We start from the raw sequence: 15,194 nt of genomic DNA, 5'->3' as shown, positions 1-15,194 counted from the left end.
CTCTTTACTTGCTGCTTGAGGACATTTGCTACTTTTCTTATTTAATTTATTCTAATTACTTGTGTGAAGAGGGCCACCCATTACAGAGTATTGCCTTAATAAACCACCCTATTTTACGCTGATCAATTAGAATGAAACAAACCATGCACTGACCACAAAAGACATTACTTTCATCAAAAAGTACATCACTAGAATCAAACAGACATGGAGAGTGGTAGACATTCTTATTTGGCTTTATTTTATTCTCCTTTCACATAACTGAGATGCGTTGGATGCTTTAATTATTTACCTTCCCTTTACAACACATTTTATATAACAGTCAAATGTATATTATTAGTGCACTTTAATTATAAGCATTAAATTAAACTGTAAAAATGTAAGAAGCTTGATATTTCAAAGAAAGGAAATGTTATCTAACAACCAAAACGGATACAATACATACAACACTGTATTGTGAAGACATTTTAATGAGTCTGTTCCCTGTCAGGAGTCTGTGTGGCTGTACTGAAAAAGGACTGAAAGAAACATTCATACTAATCCCATCTTACGAAGGATAGTTGGTTAAACAGCAATGAGGTGATCAGAAATATCTATTTCCTATTGGCTTAATGAACCGCGGTGTGGTTTTAACACACTCCTCATGAGCACAGTTAAAAGAGCACATTCAACACTACACAAACCGCCCTTGCACAGCCTATCAAGCATTCAGTCAGAAGCTCAGGGTAAGGACCTTGAAAAAGAGAGCTTTAGTGAGAGATGAGGCCATATCGTCAGCGATACATATAGACTTTGGCTTGGCTTAATACACAAGATAAGTCCCTCACTCTCTCTTTCCAAAGTATATTATTCCCAGCGAAAAAACCTGTTCTTTTTTCCAATCACGTTACCACTGGCAACATCTGAAGTTAACCTTCCTTATCCTCCTCGTCATCTCTCTTGCTGTGTGAGTGCCTCCTCTAGCCTCAGCTTGCAAGCACCTTACATAAAAAAAACAATTTATTTTCCAGTTTTGGAAAATATGCACCAAATAAAACAGCCACACAGATCCCCCTCCATACACAGGGGCAGAAATGTGATCAAATGTAATAAGACATTCTCACATTCCTGCCTCAGAAAACAAAAACGTGTTTCTGTGTACACGGAAACAGTAAAACGTCATCTCATCTCATTACAAGCTATTTCTTAGGTTGACATACATGTGCAGTGGTTTTATCAGCTTTCGTTTGACATAACAGTCTGATAAAACACTCAGACACACATGAAACACGCACCTTGGTGACCGGCAGAGAGCTATAGCTAGATTAACGTCTTCAACGAGAACTAATAGGATGGACGATTCTGCCCAGAATCCATCTGTGGCCAATAGGGGGGCAGAAGGAAGCGACGTGGCATTCCAACCAGGAGAAATGGTGGGTGAACAAACGGGCAGGGGTGGAGGGGTGGCATTGGTGGGTGACTGAGTGGGACGTTGGTGTTCAGGGGGGTGGAGGAGTAAGGTGTCCATCACTGAGTTTGAAAAAAAGATAGGAGGAGGAGGAAGAAAAGGAGGAGAAAGAAAGAAAGAGAAATGAAGTTTGTTTGAGCGGGGGGCCTGGCTTTGTTTGATTGAACTATAAAGAAGAGGCTTAAGGATAGAATATAAAGTGTAGAGTGGATTGGCTAGTCAATGAGGGAACAGAGCTTAGTGTCACTGAAGGACAGAGGGACCACAATAACAGAGACAAAGAGGAAAACAGACTGTGTGTGCGTGTGCGTGTGTGTGTGTGTGTGGGAAAGAGAGATACAGTTAATAATTATTTGAGAGAGGAAAGAAACGTGCACAGGATCAAAATAACCCGGAAGAGTAGAAAGATGCATCACTTTGCTGCGGGTGCCTGGGTATGTCAGTGTGACGTCATTTAGAGGACTCAGTCACACATACCCGATTCCCTGCATAGTGCACAACGTTTGGCCAGAGCCCAATAGACCCCGGTCTGAAGTAGGGCACTACATAGAGAACAGGGAGTCATTTGGGGCTTACCCTCAGAGAATGGCAAACAGGGCTTTTTCTGCTTTACATTTGGATTGTAACAGTCTATATCTGCTGAATGCCTTATTGAGCCAGGAATAACCTCTGGTGTGCAATGACTGCCAGGCAGCTCAGCACAGCCAAGCACTAACACGTCCATTAGCTCAAATGTGAAGGGATTGAATCACCCGGTTATTTGGTTTGAACCTGTTTACACAAGCTAAGAGCTTGGAATCACATTTCTGGAATTCTCCTGACTTGTGCAGGGCAGGATGCTCTGATCTGTTAGAGCCACTCAAAGACATCATCAGCAGGAAACATTAGAAGTTCCAGAAACTATTTCATCTTGTAGTTATTTGTTTGTCTGTACATTCGTCTGGTGAGTCCAGATGTTACACTGCATGGCTCTCACTGTTGGATGCTACCTGGAGAAATTAGAGGCGTGCCATTCCTGGTCTCATTTAACAGAGACTGAGGTTGGTATCCTGGGACTACTCTTGCTCAGCTTAGTAGCACAAAATCTAACAGGACTTAAGACAAAGGGAAACTGTGTGCGGTCTAAAAGACAGTGGTCTCATAGGGTGTGGTCAATGGAAGCGGGAGCAGTCAGGTGAAGTGAAGGCTTGAGAAATACGTTCAGAAAATCTATTGGAGAGACAGGGAGAGAAGAAATGAGAGAGATAGAGGGAGTGACAGAAATAGGAAAGAAAGGATGTGAAACAGTTAGCATTAAAAGTTTTAAGAGACACTTGTACAGTTTGAATAAAGAGTCTGAATAAGCGCTCCGATCGACAGAGAGAAAAGGAGAGAAAAGAGAGAGCTACCGTCAGTCAGTGTGAGGATGGAAGTCAGACAGACATCTAAAAGGTTGTGTCCCAAATGGCAACCTATTCCTAACAGTAGACCCTGGTCATAGTAGTGCACTATGGCTGGCAATAGTGAGCTACTTGGAATACAGTCAAAAATAACATATTGGGTTGTCCCTGCAGCTAGGAATCTGTGGTGAGTTTCCAGTAGACGTGAGAAATACTGCCTTGCATCACATCTAAGATGTCAGAATGAAAGGAAAGCTTGGGAGTAGCTTTAAAGATTTTGTTCTCAAACCAGCAGTCAGATGGCATTTGATTTGGTTGAAAAAGCACGTTTCAAGACCTAACAGGGCAAGTTGGAGTGTTATACTTCCATTGATGGAGTTATTATATTTTAGTACCACTATTTTGTCTACTAGTGTTCACCTAATGTGGCATCAAGATCAGGATGAATTTAATTTGAATTGTACAGGCTTGGATCTCATGAAATACGGCACTAGACAGACTCTGGCTGCCTCCAGAATGACGCCCTATTTCTTATTTAGGGCACAGCTCAACTTTGTTCTTTAAAGAGGTCCACTAGGAATGGGGTGAAATTTGGGACACAGCGTGATGGTTTTTAGGGCATCCTTATTAAGGTCCTCCTCGACCTCCTGCTCCAGTAGAATTTGAACTCTCTTGTCCAATGTTTACACCCCTGTCTGTTCGCTTTTATTTCCGGAAAAGTTTTTTGGCAAGTTGGGACAGGGGCTGGAAACTGGCTGATTTGGCAGACCCACTCCCTTTCCCCTCTCCCTCTTTGTCCCCCTTGGTGAGCTCCAGCTCAATGGTCATCAGTACCCTCCCAGCCCCCTTGGGTGAGTCCCCTCCCCCTGTTCCTGCTCTCTCTGACTGTCTCAATACTTTGGGCTGGGCTGTGTGGGCGCTGGGTTGGGGCTCTAGCTCTCTGCTCGCCGTATCCTATTTCTTATCCTTGCGCGACTCCTGTTTCTTCTTTTCTGAGGCAGCGGCCTTCAGCTTGGATGGGTCCCCGATGGAGAGAGCTGGGACCTGTGGAGAGGAGGAGGGAACAGGGGAGGACAGGAGTCACTTCAGGAGGAGAGGAGGAGGGACCGGGGAGGAGAGGAGTCACTTTGGGAGGAGAGGAGGAGGGACCGGGGAGGAGAGGAGGGAGAGAGGGGGAGGAAAGAGAGAGGGGAGAGAGATACAGAGAAACGGGGAGGGGGGAAAGAGAGAGAAAATAGAGTGAGGGGGGAAGTAATAGTCAGTACGGGGGGGGGGGGGGGATTGCGTAGATCGGGGGAATGGATGTTAAAAATAAATCAGGAAACAGGTGGATTGAAGAAGGGAGGAAGGCTTTTCATTAGGGGAGAGAGAGAGACAGGGGTCCGTTTAGGAGAAAAAGAGAGTGATATTTAGGAGGTGAGGGGGAGGAGAGTGACGGGGGGGGGTCTCCAGAGCTGCAGGGGTCACAGAACATCCGTGAGTTAGGGACAGAGTGAAATGTCTGCTGCAGTCACATCAGACACAAGGCTGCCTCTCCGCTTGTCTCCGTCCAACACAGCGTGTGTCTTAAATTCAGCTGTGAGTCACTTTTACCAGTCAACACACAGACACGCACCAGTCACCCAGGCATCCGTTCACACTCATCTGCAGTAGAGAATTACGCATGACAATGGCAACACATTACTGGAGCTAAAGATGTGGTGCAGGCTATTTAAAGGTGGAACATTAGTGTAAAATGAACCTCCGGGAATAGGGCACAGGTTAGGTCCCGAATTGCGCCCTATTCCCCTGAAGTGCACTTGGTACCAGAATCCTACTGACCTACGGTATGGGGACTAGGGTACCCATTTGGGATGCCTCCGCAGGCTGCAGGGAAACATGCAGCGGAGAAATGTCGCCTCCGAGTTAGTAAAAAAAAAGGAAAGGGCAAAGCAATCTAACGTCATTACTGGAAAACAAACGGTAATACAGGCCGGCAGGCTCTGGGCGGCTATGGGAAAGGTTAAAGGTTGAAGGAAAATGGCTGTGGCTACAGGGACAATAGACAGATACCACTTCCCAGAATAGCATCCTTTTCCCAACATTGTGCAGTGCTTTTGACCTGTAGAGCACTTCACATGGTCAGAGTGTGTCCACCGTATGGGAAGTAGGGCGCCATTTGGTACATGAAAAGGGTATTCATACAGGGGCTAATTACACTTATAAATCATGTCATTTCATCAAACAGGACTTATCAGGCGCTATGCTGACTCCACACATTCTGTAACATTCTTGTATGTACTGCATACAAATTATTTTCCGGGCTTGCACGAATAACTCTTGCAAGGATCCCATTGATTACATCCCAAATGGAACCTTTATTCCCATCATAGTACACTACTTTTAATACATGCGCTGCACTGTTAAGGGAATAATCATTTAGGACCCATATGGAGGATCTTTGATGAAACGGCACATTTCATGAATGTAATAAGTATACACTGTAATTGTATTTTAAAACACTGTAAACATGTTTATACACTGTTATCTAAAGGGAATGTTCATTTGTACACTTGGGTAATTTTTTGACTCTTAAATATTTTATTTTGTGTATATTTGGAGAGGAAAAAAAATAGTTTGTGAGGGGTCAAGTAAAGCCAGACATAAAAATAGGTGAACTTCCCCTTTAAATGACAGGAGTCATACTGAGGAGAAGGCTGTTTTCAAAGAAGGCTGTTTTCAAAGCTTGTTTTGCTTCACACTATGAAATTAACTGCTCATGGTGAGACTGTACGTGTAGAAGACAATATTGTTATAAAGTCAGCAACTGTCCCTTTGGCAGTGATTTCTATTATTAATGTATACACACAACCTCCGGGCACCGTGTGCTGCTTGACTGCAGCCTGACAGTCAGTCATGTGACAGTATGTGCATCCCAAACACCACTCCACTCCCTATTCAGTGCGTTGCTTTTCACCAGGATTTTTCGGAATGCAGCCAAAGAACCCTGGTAAAAAGTGGTAGTGCACTTTACATAGGGAATAGGATGCAATTTGGGACTTATGGAGGGAGCTGTGGAAGCATAAAAATGAGTGTGCACTCTGATGCTGAGGTAGACAGAAACAAACCCTGATCGTAACCTCTGACCTCTGACACTGAACAGAGCCCAAGCTGCAAGCCTCTGACTCTGTTGTTGCCGTAGATCCAGCAGCTGTGTACCTGATTGTACAGTCCTGAACAATGCTGTGAGAAATGAACTACACACCAAATTCTCTCTTGTAGAGAGGCAAAGCATGAAAACATTCACATAACGTTCAGATGTCAACACCAAGAAACTGCCGGTAATACCAAAAAAGGAAAAAGGAACGTTAGTTAAACTACTTATGTCTGCATCTGAAATAGCGCGATGGTCCCTAAGGTAATACAGCTGGGGTGGCATTTCACAAGCAGACAGAGCCTTCCACCCACAGGTACTTATCATAATAGGACTTAGTGACTGTGACTCTTGTGTAATTTGAGATGACTGTGAGCAAATAATGGGGCCTGTGATTATAATTTGACTCACAGGAAGTCAGTAGGTCCCTCTCTTTCTCTCCGTTCTCTCCCACTGAAAGCAAATCAGTCCCATTCAAAGGGAATTGAATTACAACACATGCAGCCCTCTCCCAGTGGTGGCGGCTGGCATTGTGATTTTGCCTCTAGGCTTAAGGCTGTGTAGCTATTGTGCAGCGTTTGTCTGGCCCTAAGGAGGTGCTAAAATGAACAGAGGAAGGTTGGAAGACAGGGGGAGGGGCAGTGCTTAAGCTCACGTTGTTTGGGTAGCTGACTGTGGCTTTAAAGCATTCCAACACTGATGACTGTTACACACACTAGCAGGAGAGGGCTATTAAATGTGCTTGCAATAATCCATTCCTTTGATGTTGATTCGGATTGAAGAGTTTTTTTGCGCTGTGGTATTCTAAGTAACAGCATTGTACAGAAATATGCAGGTGCATGGGCTGTTTATACGCAACTAGTTGTAATATGAGCTGTCATATATGAGCGCAGTTGGGACAGTTTATGAACCAGCAGTTATAATATGAACTGTCATGTAATGCTTGGTCTACGTCAGTTTATAAACATCACATGTTTCATAAGATGAACTGACAGTGCTGTAGTTGTGTCAATTTTCACCCGCTTGTCATGGCGTGAGCTGTCATGTGATGTGGGATTCCCTTACATGACTTGTGTTGTACGGTGCTTGTGTGCGGTAGCAGTGAGCTGCTGTCGTTGTGTAGTTGTGAGTGAGCCGACGTCGAGAGGACTTGCCTGTCTTTGCTGGGATCCCTCTTTCCCCTTCCCTTTCCTTCCATGTTTGCTGGAGGAAACAAGAGAGACAATGTCAGGTGGACGTCACGCCTCAGCCTCCAGCGGTCAAAGGAAAGGCTACCGCCGCCCGGGCAGCGCTGTCTCTGCGGCGGGCGAACAGAGTTTACAGACGCACATCTACAACCACACGACGCCATGCCCTGCACTCACCAGTCTGCTCTAGTCGCTCTTTTTGTCATGGTCACAGACTGACAAACTTGATTAGCGGCCAGGCTTGTGACACCTGCCGCTTGGATGGTGTAGCGGTAACGTCGCTGCCTGCACACAACCTCCACCCAGACCAACCCCCCCCCCCCCTCACTGCCATGCCGTCTCTCTGTTAGTTCAGCAACATGAGAAAAATATACTTACAACTAGCTATGTCTGTCTACCGAAATCTACCTATCTGCATTTCGTCTCCTAAACGCAGTGCCACCCGGTGCCAGCTAAGCCATGCAGGTTTCCAGGCCGGGGATGGGCTCAGGCTTCGGGACCAGGCCCAGACACGGGGGCACTGACCTGACACTGAGGTTGAAGACTCTGCGTGCCACCAGGAATCTCATAAGGTAGTAGATGACCACGATGAGCACCAGGAGACCCAGTACAGCACCGATGATGGCTCCTGTGATGACACCAGCCTGGATGGGAACTGGGGGGGGGGGGGGGGGGTGAGTAATGGAGTACATTCAAAGAGAATGCAGAGAAAGTACTTTAAAAAAAAAAAAAGCCAGAGCAGCACTAACTAGCTGTTTCTCAATGTCAAGGATCCTTCCTTGGTAGGACTAGTCCTTCCAAGGAAGGATCTTTCAGAGGCTAGGACAGGCTAGCATTGGCATTCGAAGAACACGTACAATGGAACAGGCTAGCAAGTGCACGTCATTGCGTGCTTTCGTCATTGAAAATGTTTCGCCTTCTTTTCCGCGCTACATTTCAAAACACTGGACGAAATCGAGTTGGAACTGTAAACGGTGCTGTTCAATTTTTTGTTGCGATGGAGGAAGTGAATCAGCTTCAGTCTGCTTGCAGGAGGAGAATACTCTGTCGACAACTTTGCCCGCAACGTGCGAAGGTAGGTAACGTTACCGACACTAATAAGCTATAATATAAGCAATGGTCGTTTTGTGTTATTAATTTCATGTCAATAAAGTAAACCCTCGTGGGAGTTAATGTTTGTAGTTTTCATAACACTTACCGGTAAGGAGAATTGCATTAATTAATCTTAATTACATTAAGCTTTCAGTAGCTAACCGTTTACATTAGCTTGTAGTTTACTGGATGTATGTAACATTAGCTCATTGTCCAGTAGCTTCTAGCTTTCAGACAAATGAGGTGCAAAACATGAACAACAAGGTAAACGCTACCTGCTAATAAAGCTTGCCACATGCAGTATAAGCAGTAAACTGCAAGTGAGAAAGGTTAAATAGTACTGTAAACGCACAAGCTACAACCAACATAGGAAAAGTCATAATGACACCATTGATAAACACCCACTAACACAGTAAAGGTAGGTGTAAGTGTGTCAAATGGTCAGCAGTTGTCAGATAAGACCATGATGAAGAAAGTACCATTATGTTACAGCATGTGTAAATATACTTTATACAATTGTTATCTTACCAGAACAGGTTGGATAATTAGACCAACCTAAAGCTTTCTCCTTCTGTCTACAGTCTGGAAGCATCCCCGTCATCGGCAGCTGAGTCTGATCGCCGCTTTCTGTTAAATATACTTGTGTACAGCTAATAGTCATGTTTTAATAAATGTTATAATAAAGATATGTTTCGTTAATGTCTTTTTAGAGCTTGTATACCTAACAAGTTCTTAAAACAGGTACAATCTTAATAATTATTCAGCTACAAGTGGAGATCACAATTTGATGGAAAAATACACATTGAACAACAGTTTATATAATATACACACCCAAAAAAATTATTACACAGACAAACCAGTTAATTTAATGCATTTATTTTTAGAATGTCCATCCATCTTCTTCCGCTTATCCGGGGCCGGGTCGCGGGGGCAGCAGTCTAAGCAGGGATGCCCAGACTTCCCTCTCCCCAGCTCTTCCGGGGGGACACCGAGGCGTTCCCAGGCCAGCCGGGAGACATAGTCCCTCCAGCGTGTCCTAGGTCTTCCCCGGGGTCTCCTCCCGGTGGGACGGGACCGGAACACCCTCCCAGGAAGGCGTTCCGGAGGCATCCGAAACAGATGCCCAAGCCACCTCAGCTGACCCCTCTCGATGTGGAGGAGCAGTGGCTCTACTCTGAGCTCCTCCCGGGTGATCGAGCTTCTCACCCTGTCTCTAAGGGATCGCCCAGCCACCCTGCGGAGAAAGCTCATTTCGGCCGCCTGTATCCGGGATCTTGTCCTTTCGGTCATGACCCAAAGCTCATGACCATAGGTGAGAGTAGGAACGTAGATTGACCGGTAAATTGAGAGCTTCGCCTTGCGGCTCAGCTCTTTCTTCACCACGACAGACCGATACATCAACCGCATTACTGCAGAAGCTGCACCGATCCGTCTGTCAATCTCCCGTTCCTTCCTTCCCTCACTTGTGAACAGGACCCCTAGATACTTAAACTCCTCCACTTGAGGCAGGCACTCTCCACCAACCTGAAGTGGGCAAGCCACCCTTTTCCGACTGAGGACCATGGCCTCGGATTTGGAGGTACTGATTTTCATCCCCACCGCTTCACACTCGGCTGCAAACCGTCCAAGTGCATGCTGAAGGTCCTGGCTTGAAGGGGCCAACACGACAACATTTTTAGAATGTCAATCTCAAATATAGCAAATAATCTATTCAACATGTCTCCCTGCTTGTCTTTGGCTTTCCCATCCCCAGTGACAGTCTACGTTTGTTCCTTAAGTCCCTGTTAACAGAGATCAAACACAAGAAAAATATGTTTACAGTTATGAATGCTATAACTAAACGTTACAGAACATTATACTTGTAACATGGGAAACTACACATACATTTTAGCTTTCATTTAACGTTGCTAGTGAAGTTAACAAGGTGCAGCGTTACCTACCATCCTGAAGCTACAACTGATAAACACATCATTTTCAAAATATCTGCTAACGTGACGTGCCGTGACATTAACGGCTTATAAAAAGAGATGAAAATGCCACCAGACATTAAACTTTACAAACACAAATGGTAAAAAAAGACGGCAAGCTAGCTAACAGCCTAATGATAAAAGATAGGTTCAGTTAGCTAACGTTATATATATCTACCTAATTATGATAGCTATTTGTACCAGCATTAAAGCGTTAAGCTTTACATTGATTTAACACATTAACAGTGATAACAAATGTACGGCAAACACTAAAGATACTTACATTTAAATTATTATTTCGCCGTCAGCGATGCCGCTCCAACTCCCCGCTTAGTTCCGCCATTTAATTTATTTTTACAAGCTGCCAAAAGCTGTGCGCATTGGATTGTGGGTGATTTGGGGCCGCGAAGGATGCACTTATGCATCCTTCGCCGTCTATGGGAAATTCTCCGAACGAAGGACTCAGTCCTTGGTAGGATTCGGAGGATCCTCGACATTGGAACGGTCCTTCGACGGACGTCGATGACGTAGCATCCTTCAAATTGTGGCTTCGAAAGATCCTTCCTTGACATTGAGAAACACCTATTGTTTGCTTGCCATTGTAGGGTGTATATTTCTGTGATTCTTTACCCTGGTTAATGTCTGCCACAGTACCAGTCAGGCCAAACATGAGGAGCGTGTGGACCAGGAGGGTCAAGGTTGGGCATATTGGGCCAGACGAGGAACCACAAGGAGTGGCAAGGTGAATGGCATCCTGGCCGTCACCACTAACACAACAGTCTCACTGCAAAACATTGCAGTTCTGTCCTCTCACACATAATATACTAGTTTCATATAACACGGATATAATCTAATGCTGTACCTCAACCATACTACCATAAGAGTTTCATATACTGTAACGTTTGTCCAAGATCTCACCCTGTAACAGCATAATGTAACATAACGGTTCAAGTCTTAGGAGCGATGTTCTCACCTCTTTCTAAACTATAAAGCGTATCCGAGTTGTTCATTTGTTGGTTAACTGATAGCACTGATAAGTTCCTCCTGCTTGTCATATACTGCTATAGCGTCTAGCAGCGACTTTCGGTACCGCAGTGCCATTCATTGTATTTTTTTTTTAAGCTTCAGGTGACGTGGTCTGCTGGGTGCATTGATCAGTTATACAGTAAATATGGCGCTTTCTGCTTTTCTGCTCAGTCGACCTTAAAATAAGTGTTCTGTAACGATGTGCTCACCCTTTTCAAAGACCAGCAGTCTGACACTGGAGGCACGTCCCACTATGTCAGGTGGGTTCTTGGCATCACAGGTGAAGGTTCCATTGTCCCCATAGTCCAGGTTCTTGAGCAGGATGGATCCGTCACGACGAGCAGGGTTCCCCACAAACTCCAGCCTGTCCCTGAATGGTCCCTTGTTGTCAACATAGGGTGCTCCACCAGTGTAGTGGAAGATCTGGAGAATGGAAGAGGCAAAACACAGGAGTTTCTCGTCTCTGCTTTTACATCTAGACTAGCCTGGAAGACAGCCTGTCTCAGCCCTTCCTGCCGACCCCTCATGGAGTCATCGTGCCAACCTCAGGTAGGCAACAAGGGAGCTGAAACAGATCTGTGATCAAGCTACATCCAGGATGAGTAAGGAAGGAATTGTTAGATAGGGCCTTAAAGGAGGAGGTTGTAATGAAGTTCATTATTCAGATCTAAAGAAGAGATAAAAGAAGGGGAGAGAGTGGGAAGGGAGTGATAGCGTTTCAAACGGATGACGGGGGGGAGACTTGAGGTGGATGGGGGAGGAAAGAAGGATAGTGAGATGATAAAAGTAGGAGAGAGGGACAGGGAAAAATGGGAGATTGCGACTGAGGACCAGGGAGGGCAAGACAACGAGGAGAGAGAGACAATGAGAAAGATAAGGTGAGAGGCCCTCAGATGAAAGAGCTAACACCGGGTGAGATAGGGAAATGAGAAGGAGATGTCCCCAGTGGCAACCTGGCCCTTTGGAGCTCTACATGGCCTGGTCAAAAGCCATGTACTTTGGCAATAGGGTGTCATTTGGGGACACTACAGGGGAGGCTGAAAGAGAACAATGGAGTAACAGAGGAGGATAGAAGAGGGTAATGGAGTAACAGAGGAGGATAGAGGAGGGTAATGGAGTAACAGAGGAGGATGGAGGAGGGTAATGGAGTAACAGAGGAGGATGGAGGAGGGTAATGGAGTAACAGAGGAGGATGGAGGAGGGTAATGAAGTAACAGAGGAGGATAGAGGAGGGTAATGGAGTAACAGAGGAGGATGGTGGAGGGTAATGGGGTAACAGAGGAGGATAGAGGAAGGTAATGGAGTAACAGAGGAGGATGGTGGAGGGTAATAGAGTAACAGAGGAGGATGGTGGAGGGTAATAGAGTAACAGAGGTGGATGGTGGAGGGTAATAGAGTAACAGAGGAGGATGGAGGAGGGTAATGGAGTAACAGAGGTGGATGGAGGAGGGTAATGGAGTAACAGAGGAGGATGGTGGAGGGTAATAGAGTAACAGAGGAGGATGGAGGAGGGTAATGGAGTAACTGAAGAGAATAATGGAGTATATGAGAATGTTGTAGGAAGACAAAGGAGTAACAAAGGGGATAATGACACAACGCAGGGATAATGGAGGAGGTTGGAGAGGGACAGTGGAGTAAGAAAATAGGCTTGAGGAGGATATTGGAGTAAAAGTGGTTGTAGGAGGAAGTAAATCGAGAAACAGAGGATAATAAAGTAACAGAGGTGGATCATGGAGAAACGGGGAGGATAATGGAATAAAAAAGGAAGCTGGAGGAGGACAATTGAAGAACATAGACAGCTTGAGGAGAGAGTGGATTAGGAGAGGAGGCTAGAGTAGGATAAGTGAGTAACAGTGGAGGCTGGAGGAGGATAATGGAGTAAACGAGGAGGCTGGAGAAGGATTATGGAGTAACAGAGGAGGCTGGCAGAGGATTATGGAGTAACAGAGGAGGCTGGCGGAGGATTATGGAGTAACAGAGGAGGCTGGAGGAGAATTATGGAGTAACAGAGGAAATATATGTACAGAGATGCTGTCCCTGGCTCCGTCGGGCCGGTAGCTCCAGGAGAAGGTGACATCCTCGGAGGTCCAGCGCCAGGAGAAGAACGAGCAGGATAGACGGATGTCAGAGCCCACTAGGGCATGCCGCTCCCAGCCTGTGTAGATTACAATGGCCTCCGACTGCTGGGGCACTGTAGTTCAATGGGGCAATGTTAAATTAGAAAGATCAGGACTCAATGTGGCATGTGACTACTTTGTCTTCTGACTTTCTTATTTACATCATGACTATTCGTTTACACAGAAATAACAAAAATAACTCAAGACATTATTACGGACAAGAAGATAAAGTAGAATGAAGAACACATGCATAAATAGCAGACAATTGTTGACAGATGTACCATTTCATTTAACAGACAGTCAAGAGGATCGCATGGAGTTGATCAAGCACTTTCAATGTCTTTTGATTCCAAAGAAATTTGTCGCCTTTCATTCCATCCCTTTGTATACACTTCGAAATCCATTCAACACACACACACACACACTCAACTACTATTTATCCAAGGTTCAATTTGCTATCAATATAAGTAATAATGGCATTTGATGCAACTGGTCCTAACTCAAAACATAACAACAACAAATCTGAGAATATACAGTAAATAAAAATGGCTTGTTACTCGGTGTTGTGTCCTTGATAAAGGACATTTAACCTGTACCACCTTCCATCGTAAATGCAATTAGTATTGCATTACAACCACCACCAACGTAATGACATCTGCAAACACTGATATCATCAATTATTATCACAAGTGAGTTGGGGTATTTGGTATTCCGTCTGATTCAAGATTTTCACCCGAGATACCAACTCACACACAAATCAAGTTAAAACAGCTGAAGACGCACATTTCAAATATTCACAGGCAGAAACCCACAGCAGCTCAGAACTCCAGCGTCCTTGAATAACTGATGTCAGCCAGCATAGAACTCGTCAATGGATTAAGTTTGGACGTTTTTTTAATTATATTTTGACAAAGGTGCAAAAGAGTCAGGAAGAAGGGAAAAAGATTTCTGCCTAGGTGTGAAAATGCTTCCAACCCACAGCCTTCAGTAATGGGAGTGAGTCCTATTACTGATGCCATCAGTCTTACTGTGTGAACCTTCCAGAATTTGCTCTTTTGTAGGAAATACATGGATTAACTGCAAGATGTTGTATAGTTAAAACAATAACGGTCACAATCATATAGCACTCGTGAAACAATGTCTTAAAGAACCAACAATCAATCTACAGCTGTTTTTTCTACTTCCTTAACCTTTAATAAATGAATGTACCAGTATGACAGAACCAAGGGGCAGTGAGCCCTGGGATTTGTTTAAAGTACAGCTGAGAATGAAATACCAAGCCTGTATAATGATTTTAGAAATAATATAAAAGTACACAAGATCAGCATAAATTCAATCCATTGAAATGTGGTCACTGAATCTTGGTGAACTTTAACCTTTAACCCAAGATGATATTCAAAAGTAAGCTTAGACTTTCACGTTCAACTCTGAAGCCAACTCTGAAGCTGATATATAGATTCTAATAATAGAATTAACATAATAATAATAATAATAATAGGTGTTTTTAACCATTTATAAAAAACACTTTGCATTACAGCAGTGTATTTATTCCGATAATTAGTGTTTTAAGCATTTAGGATTAATCAGGGAAGAGTAAGGAGTAAAGAAGGAGCAAGGGATATATATATATGTATACATAAATATTTTTTACCTATTCCCAGGAGCACGATGGAGGCTAGCGCCAAAATGGTTAGCATGGTTTCTGACTCTGTGGGTTCCTAAAGGGAGGTTGCAGATCTCAGTGGATGCTGCAGAAGAGTCCCTCTACGGAGCGCTGGAGAGATGTAAGGAGCGAGGGGTGCAGCGTGCCAGGACAGAGGGCTTCTTCAAAACAGGACAACAACAGAAC

The 15,194-nt window shown here is 44.5% G+C and overlaps 1 protein-coding gene and 1 long non-coding RNA gene across 7 annotated transcripts in view; one reads left to right on the top strand and one right to left on the bottom strand.

Annotated features, from left to right (window-relative positions):
- The window catches only part of LOC114838826, an 11,512-nt gene extending 2,353 nt beyond the window's left edge, over window positions 1-9,159 (top strand). The window contains exon 3 of one of the 2 annotated variants that reach the window (XR_003781647.2): window positions 9,120-9,159. This is a non-coding gene — a long non-coding RNA (uncharacterized LOC114838826). Of the gene's footprint in view, window positions 1-7,579; window positions 7,669-9,119 lie in introns of those variants that run through there. The other variant, XR_003781646.2, reaches the window with a different exon arrangement.
- mpz (myelin protein zero) lies at window positions 218-15,194 on the bottom strand. 5 transcript variants are annotated; one of them, XM_029119146.2, is made up of 7 exons: window positions 14,997-15,194; window positions 13,253-13,419; window positions 11,438-11,651; window positions 7,669-7,798; window positions 7,111-7,159; window positions 3,721-3,867; window positions 218-2,653 (listed from the first exon to the last, which is right to left on the bottom strand). In XM_029119146.2, exons 1-6 carry the CDS (start codon window positions 15,040-15,042, stop codon window positions 3,778-3,780), a joined length of 696 nt encoding a protein of 231 aa, XP_028974979.1. In that variant the 5' UTR covers window positions 15,043-15,194; the 3' UTR covers window positions 218-2,653; window positions 3,721-3,777. The 5 variants fall into 5 exon arrangements, with proteins under 5 accessions (XP_028974979.1, XP_028974980.1, XP_028974981.1 ...); XM_029119147.2 differs by having other exon boundaries at window positions 218-1,506; XM_029119148.2 differs by lacking the exon at window positions 3,721-3,867.

The sequence above is a fragment of the Esox lucius genome, chromosome 3 (genome assembly GCF_011004845.1).
Source record: "Esox lucius isolate fEsoLuc1 chromosome 3, fEsoLuc1.pri, whole genome shotgun sequence".
NCBI classification, from domain to species: Eukaryota; Metazoa; Chordata; class Actinopteri; order Esociformes; family Esocidae; genus Esox; species Esox lucius.
Note: the sequence above shows the minus strand (reverse complement) of the source record. Positions and strands in the feature narration are given on the sequence as shown.